Source organism: Rhamphochromis sp. 'chilingali' (assembly GCF_963969265.1).
Source record: "Rhamphochromis sp. 'chilingali' genome assembly, chromosome: 1".
Classification (NCBI taxonomy): domain Eukaryota; kingdom Metazoa; phylum Chordata; class Actinopteri; order Cichliformes; family Cichlidae; genus Rhamphochromis; species Rhamphochromis sp. 'chilingali'.
Window position 1 is genome coordinate 20,836,471 of NC_137929.1, and position 23,152 is coordinate 20,859,622.

General features: G+C 40.2%; 3 protein-coding genes across 5 annotated transcripts in view; 1 reads left to right on the plus strand and 2 right to left on the minus strand.

The window, feature by feature from the left end:
- Positions 1 to 7,789, minus strand: part of LOC308397089 (serine/threonine-protein phosphatase PP1-beta catalytic subunit) — a 29,970-nt gene extending 22,181 nt beyond the window's left edge. The window contains exon 1 of the mRNA XM_080882804.1: positions 7,650 to 7,789. Within this exon, the coding sequence (XP_080738930.1) occupies positions 7,650 to 7,701 (52 nt within the window). The 5' untranslated portion in view covers positions 7,702 to 7,789. The remainder of the gene's footprint in view (positions 1 to 7,649) is intronic.
- A 2,193-nt stretch (positions 7,790 to 9,982) lies between these two features.
- rela (v-rel avian reticuloendotheliosis viral oncogene homolog A) lies at positions 9,983 to 20,991 on the plus strand. 2 transcript variants are annotated; one of them, XM_080901555.1, is made up of 11 exons: positions 9,983 to 10,153; positions 11,927 to 11,962; positions 12,136 to 12,269; positions 13,069 to 13,214; positions 14,223 to 14,314; positions 14,661 to 14,795; positions 15,368 to 15,472; positions 18,364 to 18,579; positions 18,664 to 18,744; positions 18,851 to 18,934; positions 19,263 to 20,991. In XM_080901555.1, exons 1-11 carry the CDS (start codon positions 10,147 to 10,149, stop codon positions 20,057 to 20,059), a joined length of 1,833 nt encoding a protein of 610 aa, XP_080757681.1. In that variant the 5' UTR covers positions 9,983 to 10,146; the 3' UTR covers positions 20,060 to 20,991. The 2 variants fall into 2 exon arrangements, with proteins under 2 accessions (XP_080757681.1, XP_080757680.1); XM_080901554.1 differs by having other exon boundaries at positions 19,260 to 20,988.
- Positions 20,992 to 21,049: 58 nt separating this feature from the next.
- Positions 21,050 to 23,142, minus strand: cUnh11orf68 (chromosome Un C11orf68 homolog). Of its 2 annotated transcripts, XM_080901582.1 has the most exons (3): positions 22,886 to 23,142; positions 22,743 to 22,812; positions 21,050 to 22,279 (listed from the first exon to the last, which is right to left on the minus strand). In XM_080901582.1, exon 3 carries the CDS (start codon positions 22,234 to 22,236, stop codon positions 21,493 to 21,495), a length of 744 nt encoding a protein of 247 aa, XP_080757708.1. In that variant the 5' UTR covers positions 22,237 to 22,279; positions 22,743 to 22,812; positions 22,886 to 23,142; the 3' UTR covers positions 21,050 to 21,492. The 2 variants fall into 2 exon arrangements, with proteins under 2 accessions (XP_080757708.1, XP_080757707.1); XM_080901581.1 differs by having other exon boundaries at positions 21,051 to 22,279; positions 22,743 to 23,142.
- Positions 23,143 to 23,152: the final 10 nt, after the last annotated feature.

The following is a 23,152-nucleotide window of genomic DNA, read 5'->3' on the forward strand; positions in this document are numbered from 1 at the left end:
TTATTTTTGGGATTTAGTTCACAGAGGAGTAACATAGAAGTACTCAACAGCCATGTGACATTTTGCATATAGTACAGGTATTTGCACAACAGAAAAGTATTTGTGCAAGGGGTAACAGCATGCCCGTCTTCATTACTCACTGTGTTTATCAGACACATCTTTACCCAAGTGGAAAGCAATAGTTAGGTTGCTGTTGGCATTTCCAGTATGTCTTTCAGAAGATGTCTGAGTTAATGTTGAATGACTCACATTAGCAACCACTGCGTTGCTTTGCTTGGCCATTGTTATGCTGCGATTCGTCACGTGTTTTCTGGAACTTGAATAAGTTATATATTGCTTTGTGGCAACTTTACAGCACTCGCTGAATTTGTTCTTCATCACTACTTGCTCTAAATCCAAAGCATTTTCAAATAGCAGATGATGATCCACTTCCAGGATGACTGCATTTGTTCTTTACAGTGCCAGACATTTGATTTTTGTATGGCTAGTCGGTTATCTATAGCATATTGCTGACGCCTATCCAGGAAACTTCACATTGCTCAGTGCAGGGAAAAGGTGTGACTGGCATATGCAAGCATCTCAGACAGTAATTTATTGAGTGTAATTGCAGAATAGCCATTTATCGGTTAATTCCAGTAGTCAGTGACTACTATGACTTATATCCAAAAAGTCTTCTTTAATATGACTTCTAAAGCTTTTTCTTTAAAAAAAAAGAAAAAAAAGAAAAAAAGAAAATAGCTTCAAGCTTCATACGATAGCCTTCATAAAGGCTATCGTATACTCATATTAAATGTCTAGAAAGTATATGGTATGTGGTATCATCACCACAGTAAAATATCTTACAGTTAGAGGCCATCTAAACAATATGCAATTAAAGATGCACTACACTCTTCTCACTGCGCATTTTACCCCCTTGGCTTATTTGTCATTGTGCTGTTGTCATCTTTGAAAACTGTAAGGACTAAATGGTGGCTCCTTGGTAAAGGAGTGACTCAAATTCAGGAAACATGGACATCTAAACACAAACACCTTTTAGGAGATTTTATGTTCCCAATTTGACAACAACTTGGCTGCTGTTTTTGCCCATAAACCAAGATGACCAAAAAGAAGAAGAAAATAAATAAAAATTCCATCCTACCTCCCCTCTCCCTTACTGGCTGATCCATGGGGCTGTGGCGTTGATTGTGCCACATAAAGCCTACGGGCCACCTGTGCTGGCAGCCCAGACAGAGGGCTTGTTGTCACTAAAGGCCAGCCAGTGTGGGCTTAACATGTGTATGCTGGAAAAGCTGGGGCCTGTAATCACTGCTTTACTCGATTGCAGCACAGAGACACAGTACAGCAATGGTTATAAACTAATGAGGAGGAGAAAGAGGAGGAGGGGCAGGTGCAGAGAACTCAACAAACAAACAAGAAAACACAAGGCTTGGCCAGTAAACTGTGCACAGGAATGTAGGGAAGGAATACCGCAGCTTATATGAAGCATACTAGAGCAGGGCGATATGACCAAAAATATTTATCACGATATACTTTTGAAAATTTGCGATAACGATATAATTGACACTAGACAAAATACTTTACAACTCCACAACTTTATTAGCGCAAAATACAAAACATCAATGTAGTTTCACTTAAACAAGCAGCTGTTTTTTATGTGCATTAAAGTTATATAAAAATTTAACAGTGCAAAGACAAATTCCTTGCTGACAGTTTAACCAAAAGGCATTTCCAGTGGAAATTGGCCGACAGATCCTCAGCATAACCGTGTATAATATCCACAAAACTTAAAAAGGATGAGTATGAAAACAAATGCACCACGCATGCGCGTTTTATCTATATTCTATCGCGATATTTCATTTTCTTATCGTTGCCCAACATTATACCGGTATTACCGTGAACAGTATGATATGGCCCAGCCCTAAAGCATACTACTGCTTGCTACTGTGTTAATGCAAATGTAAGATTTCTATAAACTCTAAACAATTCCGGGTCAATTCAGATGTGATCTAACTAACCACAGCGAGTTGCTGCGAAATCTGACACGAGCTGCTGTGGATCATACAAAAACAGTAGACGGCTGATTGATTTCAAACAGACCATGGTGTCATGCAATCCTGTGTAATGTGGCTGCATTGCTATTGATCTTTTCACCTCACAATAATACCGCATTACCACCCTTTGATTAGACACATAACTGTTTAAACCGTACTTCTTTTGTTTTTGTTTTTATTTTTATAACCAGGAACACAATACATTAGGCAGCTGTGGGTAACTTTGCAGTGTTAGTAATCAGCAGTGCTTTAAAAAAAATAAAATATGCATGCAGGCTCTGATGCAACACAACAAGCTTGATCCTGCATGACCACACTGGTGTGGCTTAATACAAACATTCAAACTGGGATACCACCGTTCTTACATGCAAAACAATGACAGACAGGACTCTCGCGTCCTCAGGGAGGAGTGCAAAATATGACTGCATAACATTACCACTGTCAGACACACAGACCTCCAAATGGCATTTTAATACAGACAAATAGCTTTAGTAAGTAAGCTACACACCATTGTGCTGCTTACCTTTCTACTCTGACTCAGAAGACTGGTCACAGGTCAGTAAATCACAAGTCATTGTTGTACACAGTGACAAATGAAACCTGAGAGGCTAGAAACCTGCATGCTTTGCCTGCTATGCCACTGAGGAGGCTTCAGTGATGTAAGTCATGCTGTCAGTTGATCAGGTTTAGCCTGTCAGCTAGAAACTCCTGTCAACCCCTCCACCAAACCACTCTTGAAGCACAGCTTCAGTGTGTGTCTGTCTTTAGACACACCAACACATTTGCAGATAAATTTGTGCATACCGAAAACCAACTAAAACGAAATAAATGACAAGCCTGAACACAGAACATAGGAGATAGAGACTCCTAGTTCAGAGTTTTCTTCTTCCTTTTTTTTTCTCTTCAAGCTGATCGATGAGTTTGAGGACAACTATGCAGTTTGGGTTAAAACTTGACAAACTGGGAGTGATGCTGGTCTTAACTTTGTCACAAAACATGCATCATAGGTCCAACCCTAACAGGCATGTTATAGGACTCTCTAAGAAAACAATGACTGAGTAAGAGGCAGCAGGGGAAACCCCATTTATGGCGAGGAGCTGACTGATCAGTACTGAACGATTGACTAACACCTGATTGATAATATGACAATGTAATGCTGCATTTTACAGTAAAGCAGGCCTACCGATCACAACTGGATATCTAACTGCAGCACCGAACATTAGCTAGACGTAATAAATGGTTGTTCAGTCACGTGTGCGTTAATTCAAGTGGCACGCTGCAGTAATTTGATTTACAGCAGTCAGGATTTGATACTCGACAACATTTTGTGTTCCTCTACACAACCAGCAGGTCAGCTCGTAGAGGTTTAACTGCTGTATGGACGCCCCTCAAGTCCCCACCCAGTCTCTAACAGTGACCAAACATTTCGCCCTTGCGTGCGGGCATAGAAATCCTCCTTAGACTTGCCATGTCATTTCCTGAGAAAAACATACTTGAAACACACCCTTAGAACGGATTAGGCAGACATGTATAGATTTTCCTGGTCTTCCTAACCGCTCAAATGTGCTTATCACCCATCATTTCCCTCAGATTACTACTATCAAGCTGAAAATGTGATGCTGATTACTTGCAAGGTTATTGGGTCTGCTTGTTTTTCAAAATGAACTGCCTGTGAAAGTGAATGGCACAGCTTAATGGGACGTCCTTCCACAATAACTGGCACACTTTGACATTTTAACAGCTGGCTGTGGAAAGGAACCCATCTATGACTGTAGCTTTAAGGGATTATGGCACAGAAAGTAAATATCTTGGGGCGATCGTGGCTCAAGAGTTGGGAGTTCGCCTTGTAATCGGAAGGTTGCCGGTTCGAGCCCCGGCTTGGACAGTCTTGGTCGTTGTATCCTTGGGCAAGACACTTCACCCGTTGCCTACTGGTGGTGGTCAGCGGGCCCGGTGGCGCCAGTGTCCGGCAGCCTCGCCTCTGTCAGTGCGCCCCAGGGTGGCTGTGGCTACATTGTAGCTTGCCATCACCAGTGTGTGAATGTGTGTGTGAATGGGTGGATGACAGGTTGTGTAAAGCGCTTTGGGGTCCTTAGGGACTAGAAAAGCGCTATACAAATACAGGCCATTTACCATTTACCATATCTTTGATATCCTAAATTAGGGCTGTTCGATATAACGATATATATATATATATGGACAACGATATAAAAACATTTATCGTTTCATTTTACGCTATCGTTTGTTTCGTGGTGTCCCAAAATAAACTGTTTACGGCAATATTTTTTCATCGTTTTGATGGTCACTGTAGTGGCTATATTAATTTCTTAAAGCTCTCTCTTTCTCTTATATTTAATATAACCACACTACGGATGGGCAAGCGACTGTTTATGCATTGTGGTTAGCAACAACGACGGTAACACCACCGCGTGTCCGCTTGTTTATGTACCACATAAACCTTTCACAATAAAGCTCAAGATCCTGTTGAGACTTTTCAAAATAAACTGAATCATGTGAAAGAGCAGATTATTTATGGATGAGAAGTAAAAAAAAAGGTGCTAAAAAATAAACCTTAGACTCAAACGTTAGAACAGGCTTTTCCCCGCAGCACGCCATGTAATAAATACTCACAAAGAAAACGGCGGCTGTTACAACTTATGTCTAAAAATGTGTAGTTTCATGCATCTGTTGAAACACTCGACTCCAGGTACATGACGCGCAGCTGGAAACGCTTCCCGCAAGTCGAGCTGCCCGAGATTCACATAATTTACAGAAAATGTTACATTTTTGTGATTTATATTGTTATCGACGATAGAATTCTTATATCGGGATATGAGATTTTGGTCATATCGCACAGCCCTATCCTAAATACATGAAAAGGGAAAACAAATACAGGGTACTGAGATATTTGATTAAAAAAATACAAGCATTTTATTGCCACTGCATGTGGAAAAATATTATAACATCTCTCTTGAATGAAAGAGTTGGATTCCACACATGTCCAAGAAATGAAAAAGCAATATGTAATATTATGAAAAGGAAAATTAGAAGATTTTTCAAGAGTTAGAACAGCAACAAATTCCACCTTATTGCCATTTTCCCCTCTCCCCTGTATGTTTGTGTCACCCAGAGGGTAGGTTAATTTCTACCAGGGACAGCTGTGGCTGTTGACATTTAATAGGAGATCAGCGAACTCTCCATATGTGCGTCTGTGTGCATGAGTATGTGGCTCTCTGCCTGCCACCAGCCCTCACAGAAAAAGTGAACCATCACACTTTTAAAGTGCTTAAGGAAATCCCTTCCTATACTGAGAAAAAGATCTAATTTTATTCACACAGGAAAGAAAAAGAAGAAACGGCTCCCTGGCGTGGAGGTGATTCTAAGCTTCTTTGTGTGAATATCGGGAGGAAACAAAACAAAAAAAAGACCCACAGACGGGTAACTTGCTAAATTTTGAAAGGAAAGCGGCCTGTAGATATAACCTGGGTAAGTAAACTAAAGATGATGATTATCAAGGGTTGTGTGAGTTTGTGCTTTTGAAAGGTCACTTTTTAAAATAAAATGTGACCCTTTGAAGACAAACTGATCCATAAGGGACATTCTGAGTGCTCAGGCTTGTATTTCTGCCCAGTCTAGGCCTAAATCTGTCTTAGTGTTTGAATCAAACTATTGTGTTTTTTGGGACATTTTTTTTCCTAAATGGAAAATACTAGCTGGTGAGAACTTTCCACACTAAAAACAAATTCTAAATACCACACTTGTTTTTGGAAGAAACAGATTTTAAAGTCCCACTTTAACATTAGCATAAATTATATTTTTATACTTGCCACTGTGCTATAATTACGTGTGGCCTGCTAACAAACACTTGAACATTTACTTGTAGTAAAGCACAAAATATGATTGATACCAAGGACAGAAAAGTGAATGCTCGCATGAATCTGAATACACATTTTCTTCTTCTTTGATGGTGCTTAACCATTACTTAACCAAGTGTTTGGTCATTTTTATGAAAGCCAATTACGTAAAATTCACTTGATGTGTAAAGGTTTTCTTTACAATCCATAACAGAAAATCCAATACCTTTTACAGTTTTCCCCCTGCAATGAGGTTAACTGCTAAACACGAAGCGAGTATACTATAGTCAGTTCTTGTAGGCACAGTACTGTGTTACTCTACATATCACGCACAAAGAGAAAACAAGCACCATTATGTCACTGCTCCCGTCAGTCCAGATGATTAAGTTATACTGACATGCACTGTACATCTACACTGGGTTCAATCATTAGCAGAAGTTGCTGTGCATGAGATGATCTGGCATGAATGCTTGTTCACCACTGACTCAGAGAGATATAATCTCCCTGTTTATAATCTATTTTCAAGAAATTCTCATCGACATCAACTCGTCTGTCTGTCAGAATCCCTCATTTAGCACTAAGAAATCATCCCCTGCTGCTAGCCAACACATAACAATGGAGTAGAGGCAAAAACACTTTTACACAACAGCTCAGCAGAAAAGTCCACATGCATATGAGCAACGACAGAATACAGAATTAACAAGTGTCTCTCTGGATAAAGTTGAGCCACAGCTAGTATTGAAAAGATTCCTATTCAATGTAGTACTGTTGACAAAATGTGTGTTCTTTATGATCAAAAGGCCAGCTGAACAAACTATATGCACCGGTTCATGGATAAGAAAACACACGGAGTAGTAGAGCTAAAAGTTTGGTTTAGGTTTTGAACTCCTACAAGTATGTTTTAATGGGAATACTACCGAAGCCTGTGGCTTGTGTAAACATCGCCACTTAGCAATATGCGCCAGAAAACAACAGAGCTGCAGTCTTCAGCTCAGAAACCCTTAAGCCAAATCCCATTTAAAAAAATTTGAATTTTTCTTAGAATTAAAGACAAACCCAATTTTTAGAAATCAGAAGCAAGATTTTGCTTCCTCGTAGATCGGGCAACTGTTGGGACACTTTCGGCTACACTCAATCATCAATCTAAACTTTATTTTTAAAGAAATGTCAACTTTTGCTGAGCATTTGCCCCTGAAGCTATCGCCCTCCACCGTGTATTTTGAACAGAGCTTTTGTAAAGGAGCAGAGACTATAATAGGTTAAAAGACAGTAGAAGCAACTTGTCAAGTATTTCATTTGGTGCATTCCAAAGTGATAACACAAATGCTGTGACGTGAGTAAGACAGCACTTAATTACTATACTATTAGCTAGTTAGTCTAAGATGGATAGTAAGATAGGTCTGACATTATCTTCCATCGAAGCACAAACAGCCCACTAGCAAGAACTTTCTTACCACTTAATCACCAAAACCCTCAAAATGCAGTTTACAAAAAAGCTCGAACATAGTTGCATCCAAATGAATTACAAATTAATCTAAAAAGATCCGTGAAAGAAAGACTGTTGCTGACTAAAAAGGTGTGCCTGTTGTTAACGACAGTGAGGACCAGTCCTGCTAACTCCAGAACCGGGCAACGCTAACACGTAAAGCGGGCCTTTATTGTCAAAAATAAAACCTAAATAAGTATTAGGGGCTAACACTGGGCAAAACAAGAATACACAAATAAAACTTGGTTGTGAACTCACCCTCTAAAAGCCTGGAAATCAGCGAGTCGACGTCCAACTCCCCCTCCGCCATTTCTGTAACGAACAGCTCTGCCCGCCGCAGTCTGAAGCAGGCAGGGCAGACACCGCCTCACCGCACAGAAACCGCCTCCCTTTCGCGGCCTCCCATTTAGGGCCATTACGCCTCATTCAACTACACCTCGGATATTTTAGTTTCTAGAACAGAAAGGAGAACAGTGGACATTTTTTAAAAACATAGTAATCCTGCTCATAAGTTTCACATACTTTTTTTCCTCCTCATTTTCTAATTCAATCCTCATATTCAGCCATTGCTATATAAAGCCTGGCTCAACCATAAAGATCATGATATGAGGGTACAAAAATGTATTTGTATTAGAAAAGAAGGGTAGCCAAAAAAAAAGATGGTCAATAGCATATTCACTCTTGCTTTTTACCTGTGATTTTCGATTGCGTTGAATGCATCAGCTAATCCAGTGCTTCTTACAGCAATAATCATAATAATAACGATGCAAAGATTACCATTAGATATACTCTATTTATAATGGAACATCGTTTACACTAAGAAAATAAGTTTTCGTTTTCACCATATTCTATCAAAGGACAGGTGTCTTAAAGGGCCTGATTTATTCACCTCCAGCGCCCCCTTCTGACCAGGATATGTCTCTTAGAGCAAAATCAGTCCTTTATTCACGTTACTTTGTCTTCAACTAGACTAAAACAACATGGTGAAATAATTGTTGTTTTAAAAAAAGGCGTTTGAAGCCCTGTCACTATTATCACACTGTATTAAGTAGGTACTGATTTCTAGTGCAACCAGCAGACCAGAAACGTGTAAAGTAAGACCGTGTGTGAAGGACTGGCCTGAAAAACACTGAAACTGGTAAACTTAAGATCTGTATGTTGTGTCTGTTTACAGAGAGAAGAGCCGACAGACAGGAAAAAAGTGAGTTGGATCTTAATCTTAAGACTCTTCCAGGTTATGACTAAAGCCAAGAGTTATGTTATTGCCTCTCCCACTCACTTATTTTTCAGTTTCTTTCAAGTGCGTCACTGGGTATTTCCGCACTGTTTTGAGTGGGTGGAGGCAAGTTGCACTGCAGAGAGAAGGCAGAGGTCTGCAACTAGATCAAGCTAGCCACAGCGCCGGACACGACGCAATTTTCCCTCTTCAAAATAAAAGTATGCAGTATTTTATGAGCAATTGCTTGTCCCTTGCAACTAGACGAAAGTCTTAAAATAAGTAACGCACAATTGGTATACACTACTCCTATTACACCACAATTCTGCTATACTAATGTGAAAAAGCGTGAAAACCATGAAAATAAACTATTGTTAATTTTGGAGACTTGGTAAAGGTAGTGGCTGGCTTTAAAAAATAAAAAATAAACCAAGTTATTGTTCTGTTCACACCTATTTCCGTTATCTTGAAAATTACCCAAAAAAATCTGCCATGTTTTGATTTTTTTTAGTTCACTATAAATTCGATTAATTAATTTAACATTTGGGGGTAAAGCTAGTAGCTGCCTAAGTAGTCAATAAAAGGCGTTATCAGCGAAAGGTTATCCAATTTCAGATTCTGCATTTGTAATAAACGTGGCACAAAAACAATGCCTACTGTGTGAGAAAAAGACATCACAATGACTTAAGGGGAACAGATTTCTTTAAAAAAACAAAAACAAGATGAGGACAAAAATAAAGCAGAGATGTGTTTCTATTAGAGGAGTTAACCTGTGGAATAGTTATGACAGTGATTTAAAAAGGTGTAGTTCATTTTCCTTGTTTAAAAATATGTTTAAAAATAGAGTATTAGAAAAATATATAAATCAAGAATGAAAAGAGCAAAAAAAAAACAACCAAAAAAACCCCCTCTTGATTCTTTTGCTTTGATGTAGTTACTTATCTAAGGTGGAAAGTTTTTTTTTTCTTGTTTGTTTGTTTTGTTTTTGCTTTGTTTTATTATTTGCTTCGAGCCCTGTGCACAGGAGCTGCATGCAAAAAGATCTTTTGTTAAAAGGGTTGGCGTAATAAGCAAATGCTTCAGCCAATACATTTTGATTAGCCTTGTCTCATGCTTTCTTGCTTTGTGGTAGATCTTTGTTCTGTTTTCACTGAGATATTTGAATGCTAATCAATAAAAATCAAATCAAATAAAAAAAAAAAATCAAACAATGAAGAGAATAAAGCACGTACTGTGCAGTTGCTGCAACTTGGCGAGAGGCGTGTTGCACAACAAAGTTGCAGCACATCGCTTCCCAAATAGATGTTCCTTACCGGAAAACCCGTGAGCACGAACGTAACTATGTCTGTGGCTTTACTAACTGTACACTCTCGTACACAGACGTAGGTGGAGCGAAGGAGGCGACAGAGCGGCTCTGTCAAGAACTTCGTGGAGTCTGTAGTGCCGTGTTTCCTGCTCTTTTTTGGCTTAAAATAAGATACAAATTATTGAGAAACAGCGGGGGATATCGAGGAGCGTGAGCTGGACTTGGACACAGCCATGGACCGTAAGTGGAGCTGCTTTTATTTACTCATCTCAGACACGGGAGGCGAAACTGTACAGGGAGTTGTTTTGCGCACAAGGGAAAGCCCCGCTATCATTGGGTTTTGCGCCAACAGGAGGAGTCTGTTCCCGAATAGTAAGCTAACGTACAGACAGAAGTTTGACTTAACTTTGGTTTATCGTATACATGTGAAATAGCCGAGAGAAACTTGATGTTTAACTGAATGAATTTCTCAGCTTGTGGACAACTCAACTGGCACGAGCGGAGCGAACCAAACAAGTCTCGCGCTGCCAAGAGGCCTGTGGGGTTTGTCCACTTGAGAGATTTCCTTCTAGCCACTGAAACTTCGTTCAGAACTCTCGCCATTTAATGTTTTTCTGTATGTAAGTGGAAATATTCTTTGTGAATCACGCACTCAAAAGCTTGTCAGTAACAGTGAATAGTGTATTTTAAATTCGGCCTGGTTAAAATCACCGTATAACGTTCTTTTCAATAAAAAAAAAAGTCGTATTTAATTGGTCGACGCGTTTAGCAACCGCCCACTCCGGCTTTAATTGACAAAAACGGTTCCGATAGGAAATTGTGGTAATAAGCTCTGTGTTCAGGAGAACACGTGTATGCAGATACTGTGAAGATTTCACAGCCGCCTCCGTTTCTATTTTATTCCATATATACCTTTGCCTTTAGGCTAAACCATAAACAAACGAGATTTTATAATGGAGTTCTGTTGACTTCCTATGTTTAGAGTGCAGCCACACTTTATGCAAATGTTATAAACCTTAAAATAGATTATGTTTGTTGATAAGTGTCACTTATCTCTGTCTTGGTTGTCGATATTGGCACGACAAACAGCCAACATCTGACTGAGCATCATAAAAGTATGTCCCTTTGTTCGGTCAGTAAAATTGAAAGTGATTCTAGCAACAGTATCGAAGGCCTCAGCTGTGATGCTCTTAATTCAGTCATTAATGATCTTTCGGTCATTGTGGGTATGTGCTTTCACTTTCACATCATCCAGACTCAGTAAGTAGAAAAGACTGTCTTTCACATAAGTGGTCAAAATGCAGTCATTACAGACTCATGTCATCCTTTTATTTTAACAAACAACAACTTTTGTTTGTTTGTTTGTTTGTTATTTTTAGTCTTCACTTTGGGGCTTTGCACAGCCTCTTCATTCAGTATTATTCTGGCATTTTAGGTATGATCAGAAAAAGCAAGAATAATGTCTTTGAGCTAAGGCTAGAAAGCGAACATGTTACAGCATGGAAAGGACTCTACTCAAGCTTTTGAGCTGAACCTTTCCTGCCTGCTGATGGGTGGAGCTTTGATCGACTCACCCAGTGTTACACCTTACTTACTGCCTGAAACTGGAGTGCACCCTGCACTAAAGGCTTCCAGCAACAAAGCTGGTAACCTGACACCAATATTAAAAGCCCTGCCTGTCATTGTTTGCCTTTTTCTGCACTTCGTCTCCTTCTCGGTAGCTTTGCAGGCAAGTGGTTTATGACAACCAGAGATTATATTTAGCTGGGAGGCCCTTGTATCTCGGCATCCTTCGACCCCGTTGGACGCTGCACTCTCCTGTAGAATTCCACCCTGACCTCACCACAAATGACAAACTCTGACTAAACCTCAAATATGCAACAAATCTGTTTTCTGTTATTTTTGTCATCTCCACCACCACTGCGTGCTTCCTCGTGGAAGTCGTAGATGGAAAACCTGCAGTTTTTCCTCAATAAGTTGGTTAAATTCCTTTCTTGTTTCTGTTCACCACAGCTGGATATGGATGGAGCCTTACCCCGCTCAACCAGGGTAAGCACACTTTCCTTTTTAAAAAGAATTACTGATGTTCTCTGCAGTGATTTCATGAGTAAACATTTCTACCCTCGGGTGTAGTGACGATCGATGAGGCTGTCTGTGTTGACACACTGACACAAGTAAAGCAGTATTTCACAATGACACAATGCCTTTGCTTTCCTCAACAGCTCCCTACATAGAGATTATCGAGCAGCCAAAGCAAAGGGGGATGAGATTTAGGTACAAGTGTGAGGGACGGTCTGCTGGCAGCATTCCCGGAGAAAAAAGCAATGACACCACTAAGACGCACCCAGCAATCAAGGTGAGTTGGCACAACTTACTGATGCGTTTTAGCGACGATTCATTAAATATCATTTACATTACAGATAATATACACATTGGTGAAGATTTAGGTAAAACGGGTGCATGCAACCACAGCAACTGTTTCCACAGTGACTCATGTACGTCAACTGTACATTTATGGTGGAGAAGGTCAGTGCTGAAAAAATGCTTTCTGCAGCTGAAACATCTGTTTTTCCTGTTGAATGTTAGGAACACAGACTGTGTATGCGTGATGGATGATGCAAGAAAGAAATCCAATATTATATTATATATTATATAATATCATATATATATTTGTGTTGATCATTTCAATTGAAAACGTAATTTCCAGAAGAATACATTTTTTCCTACAATATCGGCAAAATTAATTCTGGACTATGAAAGAATGGATGTTATCAGCTAACGCTAACAAGCTTGGTTTGCAAGGTACATCTGTTAGTACAAAGTCATAAACCCAAACTGAAGAATGGACCTGTCTGACAGGCAGTTAGTGCAGATAACTTATATTAAAAATGTCCTAGAAGGCATCAGTACTATAAACATAGTTGAGATGTCCAGTTCGTTAACTTGAATTAAAGGGGTGAAGCATTGCAAACAACTTAGTCATAGACCCTAAAATGAACAGCACCACCAGTAAGTCATCAGACGAACGTTTGTGTATCAGAACCTGTAATTCTTCTCTGCAAGTTGCATGCAGTGAGTTTGTTTTAGCTGCAGACAATGCAAGTGCCCTTATGGCTGAACCTTCTATCAGTAAAACTCTGTTTTTTTATGGACAGGTGCACAACTACAGCGGCCCCCTGCGTGTTCGCATCTCATTGGTGACAAAGAACTCACCCTACAAGCCTCATCCTCATGAGCTGGTTGGAAAAGACTGCAAACACGGCTACTATGAGGCTGACCTGCAGGAGAGACGGATACACAGGTAGGACTAGTTTGTATGTAAAGATAAAATTAGACACTTCAGAGAAACCTAAAGGAAAAAAAGCAATACAGAGCGCTACGGTGTCTCGAGGAAAACTACAGTTTCAGGCTAATGCAAAGTGAAGTTTTGCAGTGACTGACCTAGATTAGCCCTTGATCGGTTCTGGAAAATGACGTGTGTACTGTCACCTTGCTTGGTGTCTAGATGAGCAAAAATTTAACAGAATACTTTTTTTTAGCACAAAAGAGTTAACATTTCCTCTGTATTACAACCAGAACAAAATTTCCACAAGTTGGAAAAAAACCCCAAATCATTCCCAATTTGGTTCTGAAGTGGAAATACTGACTGATAAGATATGTTGAAACCTACTGAACCCATATACCTGGCAAGACATGACAGTTTTTTTCTGTCTTCATTGAAACAGTGACAAAAGTCAAACAAATCAGCTTGTACTGCAGACAGATGTGTGCACTGTGATTCAACATGAGCAACTGCACGTGCTTATGTTAGGCAATTGTTTTTCACACTGAACAGTTTATATCCTGATCATTGCTCTAGATCACCACACGAGTTATAAAAGGGAAACCGTTACACTGTTATTTCTAATTATAGTCTCCCTGGAGTCTAAATTAATGAAACATCATGTTAAATAACCCAGAAAAGTACATAAAAAAATCTGTATGCTAACAAGCTTTTAATTGTTAAACTATATTTGACTGTGACTAACAACAACAATAATAATAATAAAAAAATAATAATAATAATTAGGTTAGGTTATAATGCAGGTATAATGCAGGTACTGGACACAAGCAGTTCAAACACAGTCATTATAGTGCAGCCAGAATAAGGGTAGATATGGGGTAGAAGTCAAGAACAGCAAATACTTCAGGAAGTAGCAGTGCAATGCCTACTATTTCGTTAACCAAAAAAGTAAACTGGGTCAAAAGATGATTGCATGAACTGTGTTGCTAGATGTCTAAAAAGTTGTTTTGTTTTTTGTCTTTTCAGTTTTCAGAACCTGGGTATACAATGTGTGAAGAAGAAGGATGTAAATGAGGCCATCACTTGTAGACTGCAGACAAACAATAACCCCTTTAACAGTAAGTGGCCATAGTTAGAGATGAGTCTCCACCACAGATTTTAGTGATTGTTTATGTTAACTACCTTTGTCCTTAAAGGATATGATAACATCATTTTGGAGGATAATTGTAATCATGTGCTTAATTTGGATTACTGACTTCTTCTCATGCAACAGCTATGCGTTAACTTCTGTATGGTCAACTCTTATCAACAACACTAAGCAAATTCTACTTCATGTTTGTTACTGAGACGATAGCGGGTGGTGGCTGTGTGCTGAAAAGTAGTACGACAGGATGCAGTGGTTTGCTTGAGTGTTTTATTGTGTGTTGCGTACCACGCCCTTTTCCTTCTCTTTCTTGGATGCAGTTCCTGAGGCTAAGGTGTGGGAGGAAGAGTTTGACCTAAATTCAGTCCGGCTTTGCTTCCAGGCCTCCATCACTCTCTCTACAGGGGAGCTCTATCCTCTGGAGCCTGTGGTATCACAGCCCATCTATGACAACAGTGAGTTGAACACAGCACACGTGAACAGAAATGCATATGCACCAAATTAGCTGATATAGATATTTCTTATATGTTAATATAAGGTAAGAGGTGCTTATAGTAAGTACTGTACCATTGTAGAGAGACGAGTATCAGTCTGAGCTCTCTGTACCAGCACGTTCACACGTATAATCACGACTATAAAACTTCCAAATGTCCTGCAGCCTTCCATGCCCTCAGTGATTCTCTGTTCCTCTTTGCAAATTAATGTTTCCTCTCAGTTTGAAGGTATTTACAAGAAATAGACATCACCACAGACTCACTTGTGGATCAAACACATACATCTGTGTTTCTCCAAACAGCTGAAAAAGTTTAATTTCACTTTCGAAAAATGTCAATTGTCTGTGTTTCAAAAAACAAACAAACAAAAAAAGTAGACAAAGTAAGCCAAATAAAACGGAGACGTTAGCCACCCAAGTATCGAAGTGCCAGCCAGAGCGGGCCTCACTGTGCGTTTAGCATTTGTGTGATATTTAAGTGTTGCACTACTATCGTGTTCATGGGCACATAAAGGCTTTTGTTCTGTCTTGCAGGGGCTCCAAACACAGCAGAGCTAAAGATCTGCAGAGTCAACCGCAACTCTGGAAGCTGCAAAGGAGGGGATGAAATCTTTCTGCTGTGTGACAAAGTGCAAAAAGGTACAGTGTTACTGTACAGATACCGAAAGAGCACAGCGGCACACAGCACAACTAAACCTACACTTTCAGACTGAATAATCCATAAATAGAACTCAGGACTGAGTAAGCAGATGTAAAACTTGCAATACACGTAGAGCGGAAATGGTGTAAGTCCTTTACACCCACAGAAGATTGTGTGAGAAGAGAAGAAGTTAGAAGCAAGTGGTCTCAAAATAGAAGAGTGACTCACTTAATAAAATATACTATATGAGGTGACTGGGTTTCCATTTTTTACAGCAGCTGTCATGGCTTAGTTTCCTTCTTCAAAACAGCAGATGTGCTAATTATGCATGTAATGGATATATTAAAAAAGTTAAAAAGAAAATGCAGACTACCTGGCATTACACACTAAACTGACCCGTCCTATATCATAATGCAACTTACAAACACGTGTTAGAGAGACGTACTGAGGCTTTCAGTGCTCATTTCCCCTTTAAGTTACAGCAAGTCCACTTTTTTACTGGACATACGTGGTTAGCCAACCTTAAGTAGAGCAAGACTGTGTCTTCTTACAGTCAACCTCAGGATCTGTTATTCAAATAAAATGTTCTGTATTTCTTAACAAAACTTCTCGACTGGTCACACTGAAAAAATCTGTTCTTTCCAGATGAACTAAATCAGCTTTACCCTCATTCCCCTAAAATGGTTTTTAAAAAGGCTTTTTTTATCTGGAAGTTTTACTTCTACCACTGCCTTTCCTGTTGCCAAATTATCTGACAGATTCCACTTCAGAGAAACAACTAAGGAATAACACGATTGTGTTTGTCCAGAGCAGTGAGTTTACACAGTGATATCATTTTTGTTGTTGTTCAGATACAGAATAGGCTGCTAGCTGATGCCAGAGCCAACAAAGCTGCCACTTAATGAACATACGTAGGTCAAATATGCCAATACTGATATATCTATACTCGAAGCCTCAAGCAATAAACACAGAAATTGTTTGAACATTATAATACAGGTCACCTGTAATAAAAAGATTTACTAGTCTCTTTGACCATGTGTGTTACTCCTACGTCTTCTTTGGCATGCTGTGACTTAGATATTCTAAGCAAACATGTAGTGAACATTAAGCTTATAGATGTTAGACAGCGCAGTCAACAACACTGCCCATTGTACAGTCAATGAGAATATTCTTGAATGACTGCACACTGACTGCTAATTAATGTTGGCTAATGTCAGACAGATATGGAAAACTGAAATTTGTCTGGGCCAACTGTAGACAAGGAAAGATAAATAACGGCTCGGTCTTGAAAGTCAATTGATGAAGCACTTTTCTCATAATGAAAGTAACACCAGCAACTCGACCAGCTGTTGTTATGTTATTTATTTATTGATTTAATATTGTAATATAGCATGTAGTGCTATATCCCAGATCATTCTATTTGCTAGTCACTGCTTCCCATTAATAGACTTTAAAGCCACATTAATCATGATATTGCACTATAATACACTACAGTTACACTTTAATAATTCATCAAACGACTGTCTTAAATGGGAAAGGTGTAACTTGCTAATTCAGTAAAAGGACTAGATGTTGTAGTCCCTGATAATGCATTGCGTTAAATGGCGAGAAGCTTGAGGGATGGCTGTTATGAGGAAAGGCAGCCCAGAAACCTTTGGTGTTTTACCCAGGCTAATCTGACATTTTTGGGGGGATTAGAGATCTGATCTAAATGATCATATTAAGATTTGGGACACATTATCAGTAGTGGACCTTGGATTCTTCTTCAAAGGGATAGAAAAGGTGATAGAGAGAAGTAAGACAAAAGAGACAAGATAGGAGAGTGCAGAGAGGAGAGCCAGAAGGGGGCGCTCGATCTGGCTTCCCACACCGCCCCGCCGGATCGGGCTGTATGCTCTACCTCCCCACTAGAATACAGTCTCCAAAAATGATCAGAGGAATTATTTTATTGTGTGTTGGTTTTTCCTGTCTGCAAACTTTGAACTCACTGAGGTTGTTTTCAGCAGGCAGCAGGTCTCAGCAGCAATGAGAGAAAAGTAGTGACAAGGACTTGATTTAGGTGGACACAAAGATGACTCCAAGGGAGTGCTAATGTTAGCTGCTAGGAAACTGCTGTAGGTGATGATGGAAATTTAAAAAAAAATGTTGACTGAAGCATCACGTATGCACTTCAGAAACCTCTGGGTTCAGACTGTGCCTTTGTTCCACGTGTGGGATTTCATTGCATCTCATGGAAGCTGCTGTGTGTAACACAATGCAAAGCAGTCACCTAATCTGTTTTTGTGCTGAGTTAAAGCTTTCTTCTTCTTCTCATTCTTTTCCAGTTCTTTTCATTTCTGTACAACAGTTTCTTTTAAAGTGATCACTTTATGCTCATTATACAAGCCTTTTTTTTCGTCCCTCACTTATCTGCTGCTGTTTGATCATGGCACACATATATGCTTTGTAATTTGGATGTGGGTGCTCCCCTGAGTATCATTTGATACATCTTAAACTGGATACAAATTGCATCATTGCGAAAAAAGATCGTGAGAAGGCTGAATTTTGTACTAGTTCATCTCTCGGTCCTGCTGTCTCTGGGAGCCTGTCACACAGCTACTTTCACAACGAGCGGCGCTGTCACATATCTGCTTTGAACATTAAACCCTTTTGGTTGAAGTTTAACAACTGAAGCTGGCTGCGAGCCTTCTGAGTTGTTGTTAGACTTGAGTGTTGCGTAGCAGCAAATGTGATGTAACACCCCCGGGGTCTTTTCTCTGTTAATCAAAAACATCAGAGCTGCTTTTGCACCGAAGCCGGCGAGTTAGTGCCCGATTATCTGATTATTCTTTTTGAGTTCTTCACCAGCTGCAGTATGTTGTTACATTTGCCATTTTCTGTTTCCCTGCAGAGGACATTGAGGTGCGTTTCTTCCAAGACTCTTGGGAGGGGAAGGGCACTTTCTCCCAAGCTGATGTCCACAGGCAGGTGGCCATTGTGTTTCGCACTCCGCCCTACCGTGACACTAACCTCACTGAGCCAGTGAGAGTCAAGATGCAACTCCGGCGGCCCTCTGACCGAGAAGTCAGTGAGCCAATGGACTTCCAGTACCTGCCGTCAGATCCAGGTAAAATATATTATATGCAGAAAATGTGCTGAATATGTGCAACTTTTCTCAAATTTAACTTCTTTATCATTTCCACCCTGGCAGATGAATACAGGCTGAGTGAGAAGAGAAAGCGGACAGGAGATATGTTCCAGAACCTGAAGCTAGGGCCCTTGCTATCTAGTGGTAGGTTAATAAGATTTTTTTTTCTGTCAGCTGAGCATAGTATAATTGGATAATGGTTACACTGTTGTTAAGCACGGTATTATAAAGACGTCTTCTGACATTTCAGTGACCACTCCACAAGATAGACAGCACCTAAACCCATCAAGGAGAAAGCTGACAGCCAAGCCTCAATTACTGAACCCACAAGCTGGTGAGTCTGTTGCAGATGTTCCTTCCTTATTTGAACTCATTTGAAGACATTTTACTTTACTTCCTGATATCTTTTACACCAACTAACAAATGGATTCATTCAAAAATTGTCATTTCTGGCAAATGTAATTTGATGATAGTTAATGTCCGCTTATAATAAGTAATACTCTAAATAATAAAACAGTAATTTAGATTGGTGTTAGTTTCAATCTCCTCGTCTTCCTGTCTTAAAGCAGTTGAGTCATTAGCGGTGAACTTTGTGTATGTGAAATATGTGATAAGGATTTTCTGCAGTGAGTTCTCAAATCACTTGCTTGTGTTTGCAGCAGCTGTGGTGCCCACTGGTCCCACTGGGGCAAAATCACATCCCCAATACCCCTTCCAACCAGGCCAGCTATTTTCTGAGCAGACAAAAGTAGAAGCCTCCAACATGTCAGCAGCTCCTACCAACCAGTGGAAGATGACAGCCCTGGGCTCCCAACCAAAAGCAAACCCAGTGTCTAGCTTTTCAATGAACCCATCACCGGCCACCTCTACCATCACTTCCACTTCCAATCAGGACTACTCAACGGTCAACCTGTCAGATCTTCATGAATTCTTCCCCAACATTTCCTCGACTATCACCCAGCAGGAGCCCTCAGCTTCTCAAGTAAACTTGGCCTCTTCACAGACAAGCAACTCCTTCGCCCTCCAGAGCACTCAGTTCCGGGGAGAGCCACCACTTGTTGATGACGATATCCCAGATTTCCCTAGCTTCACTGAAGGCCAGGTCCCAGTCAACCTGGACAGCCTCAACATGGATGACTTGGAGGATCTTCTGAACCCCCAAATCGTAAATCATCCTTCATGTCAGCCGACTGGCCCTTCGGGCTCCTCTACCGCTGCCCAGACTAGTGCAGCATCTCAGAACACTTCTGACCCTGCCAGCAACCCAGGAAGCACTTGGATGAATTACCCCAACAGCATTGTGCATCTGCTCCAGAACGAAATCATGACAGACAGCAGACCCAATAACAACCAAATGCTCGAAGACTTCGATGAGTTGATGTCTGCTGATGAGGACCGTCTTATTTCCATTTTTAACAGTGGAAGCCAAGCTGGGTTTGTGTCAGGACACCCGACTTAAAGTTTCTTTCATTTTTCCAAAGACCAATTGTATCTTCCCCTGTGGCCATCAGGACTAAAACTTCTTTATTATTGTAAGGCAAAAAAGGAAGTAGGCAGAGGAGACCGAATGTAGCAGCACTGCTCACTGTGGACACACTTCTTAAAATACCAGCAATGACTTTATGGTATTCAGTCTGACGCCTTGCCCAGTCATATAGTTTGTCTGATAAATTACAAAACCCATAATGTAGGTGATCAGATTTCATGCCCTGTGAAACCCATGTCCAGCATCTGTGACTAAACGTTTAGGTCACTGTCAACATATTGATGGTGGAGACAGATTCTCCAGCGAATGTTTTACGAAGACAGACAGCATGGGTACTTTGATAAAGGTATCCGGTGTGGTGATTATTTTTGGAACATGTTAAGCATGTTTTTGTACTGTCATTTGAACAATTTTGGTAGCTGTGGCCACAAAAGTGTGCAGCTTTTGTCTCTTTTTTTGTCTTTATACAAAAGGGTTCATATATATGTAATCAGATCTAGAGGTAAGTCTACACAGATTATGTCCGTTTTTAAAAAAAAATTATCTCTTTGGATTGCACCATTGTTTTCTGAAGGTTAACACAAACTATCTGAATGTCTTGGAAACAAAATGAAGGTGTACATTTATCAAACAAGCAACATTACTATATATGTGCTTATACTAGAGATTGTGCTTTTTGTGGTAATAGTTTCCACTGCTCTGTAATCAGTTTTTCTACACTTATTTTATCAGTAATGGTTGCATTTTAACTCAGCTGTTTCAGACTTGCTATACTCTGCAGTAAGGTGCTTTACTGAAATGTAATTATGTTTTTACGTGTATTATGAAAGTGGATCGTAGTATAATTGTGCTTTTTTTTTTTTGGAATGAGACTTTGTCAACATACAAAACACTGTTTTGGCAATAAATACCACAACATATAAAGACGATTTTCAAAAGAGTATTTTACTTTGCAACTCTGTAACTGTTATACAGTACAAAGGGGGGGAAAAAAAGGCGAACGCAAGAGACAAATGTAAAATGGCAACAAGGAGTACTTCAGTGGATCTTCTGAAAATGTGCATACAAATCAAGGATGTTAGTCTTCTTCCCGGCACTCGAGCCTGTTAGAATCTTGTTAGTACTACTATTCTTGTATACAATATTTTCAATACAAAATTAAAAAAATCTGAAAGTGTTTCAGGTCATTCAGAAAATTTTACAACACAAAAAGAAGAGACAAATTTAGTGTTTTGGATTTTTTTTTTCTAGAAAAAAAAAAAAGGATGAATTTGTGATCGGAGTTCAACCAATGATGTTCTAAATAGTTGCAGTCAGAGGACTGTACTGTCCAACCCATCTCCTGGGATCATCACGCACCTCTTCACATACTGTTACAGCAAAACTCCTCTCTTGGTCTGAGTGGCTTATGTTACCTCAAGATTGGTAACTTTGTTGATGACGTGGGAACGCCTGGGCACACACTCCAGGTCGAACTTGCTCTCGTATATGGTGGGGCAAACATTCCAGCGGTTGTTCCGATAGATTCCCAGGTATGTATACACATCTGGCTTGTACGAGAGAGGGCATTTGACCCCTGTGGCACGAATGACCGAATCCAGCCTCATGACCTCATTCTCATCAGTGAAGTTCTGGTTATAGGCACAAATGACCTGCTTGCCCTCTGCCTTGCGGTCAAATGGGCTGACTTTAACGAGTGAGATCTTGCCATCTAGGGCTGCTCTTGCCACACATTCCCAAGCGTGGTCCAACTTGAAACCAGTGTCCAAGTGCATAAGCCACTTGCCTGAGAGTACTCTATGGTTCAGGGCCAGCTCCCTCACTGTCTGGAAGGTGACGGGCCGGGAACTCGCCAAAAGTTTCTCCCAACTCTCCTGGAGTCCTGTGACATCCGCACCACTGGGGCAGTGGTTTGGGCCCACCACAGCAATCCACCCCACAGGGCTGACGCCACCCTCCTCGTCTCCAAATCTGGACACTTGGGAGGGCCTGTTACTCTCCAACCAGCCATCAAACTCGGATCTGGGAGTTCTTCTAGAGTCAAAAACAATCCAGGGGTCCATGTCTGCAGCCATGGCTTCAGCAGCATAGGTCTCTGCAGCAAAGGGGGTCCTCATCTCGCCATCAACAGGGCTCTCTTCTTCCTCCATAATGGTATAGCAGTTACACGAGTAAACAAGTTCTGAAGCCTGCCTGTTGAGTTGAAGAATGCAGTTATTATTTGAATAAAAAACCACTGGTTTAGCCTCTGTGTTAGCTTACAACCCTTTTGCTGTTATTTATTAGCTTACAACCCTGCCTAACTTCGACAGAAGTGGACAACTGAATTGCTTATGAATGCTACTAGCTAGCCTGCTACAACAGCGAAAGTTAGCGTATCTCTACCACTGATTCAGTTTCACACGAAAGTTACTATCGACCCCAGCGTACCGCCTACAGCTGACATGTCAAAGAACACGCAGAACAGCTTTCTGACTGCTTTAGCATTGTTGTAGCTAGCCGACAAGCTAGTCGTCTTTATAAATGTACACACTCGTCCTGGCTAGCCATTTCTAGCCAGCTGTTGAATACAACTGACTCTTTAACATTCACAGTTTTCCCATTCAAAACGTAAATAATCGCACGCCGATGTTAAACTTTGAACATAAAGGCTTACTCTAGCCGTAGATGTCGAAGTTTGTTGTTCAGTGTTGATCTTCCGCATACGCGCAGCAGCTCCTCTGTATCTAAGAGCCAAAACCCATTCAGGTGGCTGGCAGTTTAACTAATAATTATTTATACATCAATTAAATTACGTACCTCGTCCACAAATTCGACCGTATGTAACAATATAAATATATGATATAAATATATATTTTTTACGTTTTGCTATAACATAATTTTAAACATAAGTTATGCTGTACTAGATTCAGCGACTTTTAAAAAACTTGCATGTTCCTCGGTATGTGTACAAGTCAAATATGTAAGTTTCCCACATTTGTATTTTGTTAAGCTTTAAAAATAAACATGTTCCATTACTATGGTTAAATAAAAGTATTTCTTTTCTTTGCATTTGCGGAACGACAA

What these genes read in the sequence shown, in the direction of transcription:
- rela (XM_080901554.1), top strand. An exon ending in CAGGAGAGACGGATACACAG is followed by an intron (nt 13,215 to 14,222) that starts GTAGGACTAGTT and finishes TTGTCTTTTCAG; the next exon opens with TTTTCAGAACCTGGGTATAC. An exon ending in ACAGCCCATCTATGACAACA is followed by an intron (nt 14,796 to 15,367) that starts GTGAGTTGAACA and finishes TCTGTCTTGCAG; the next exon opens with GGGCTCCAAACACAGCAGAG.
- cUnh11orf68 (XM_080901582.1), bottom strand. Translation starts at nt 22,236, where the DNA reads ATGGAGGAAGAAGAGAGCCCTGTTGATGGCGAGATGAGGACCCCCTTT.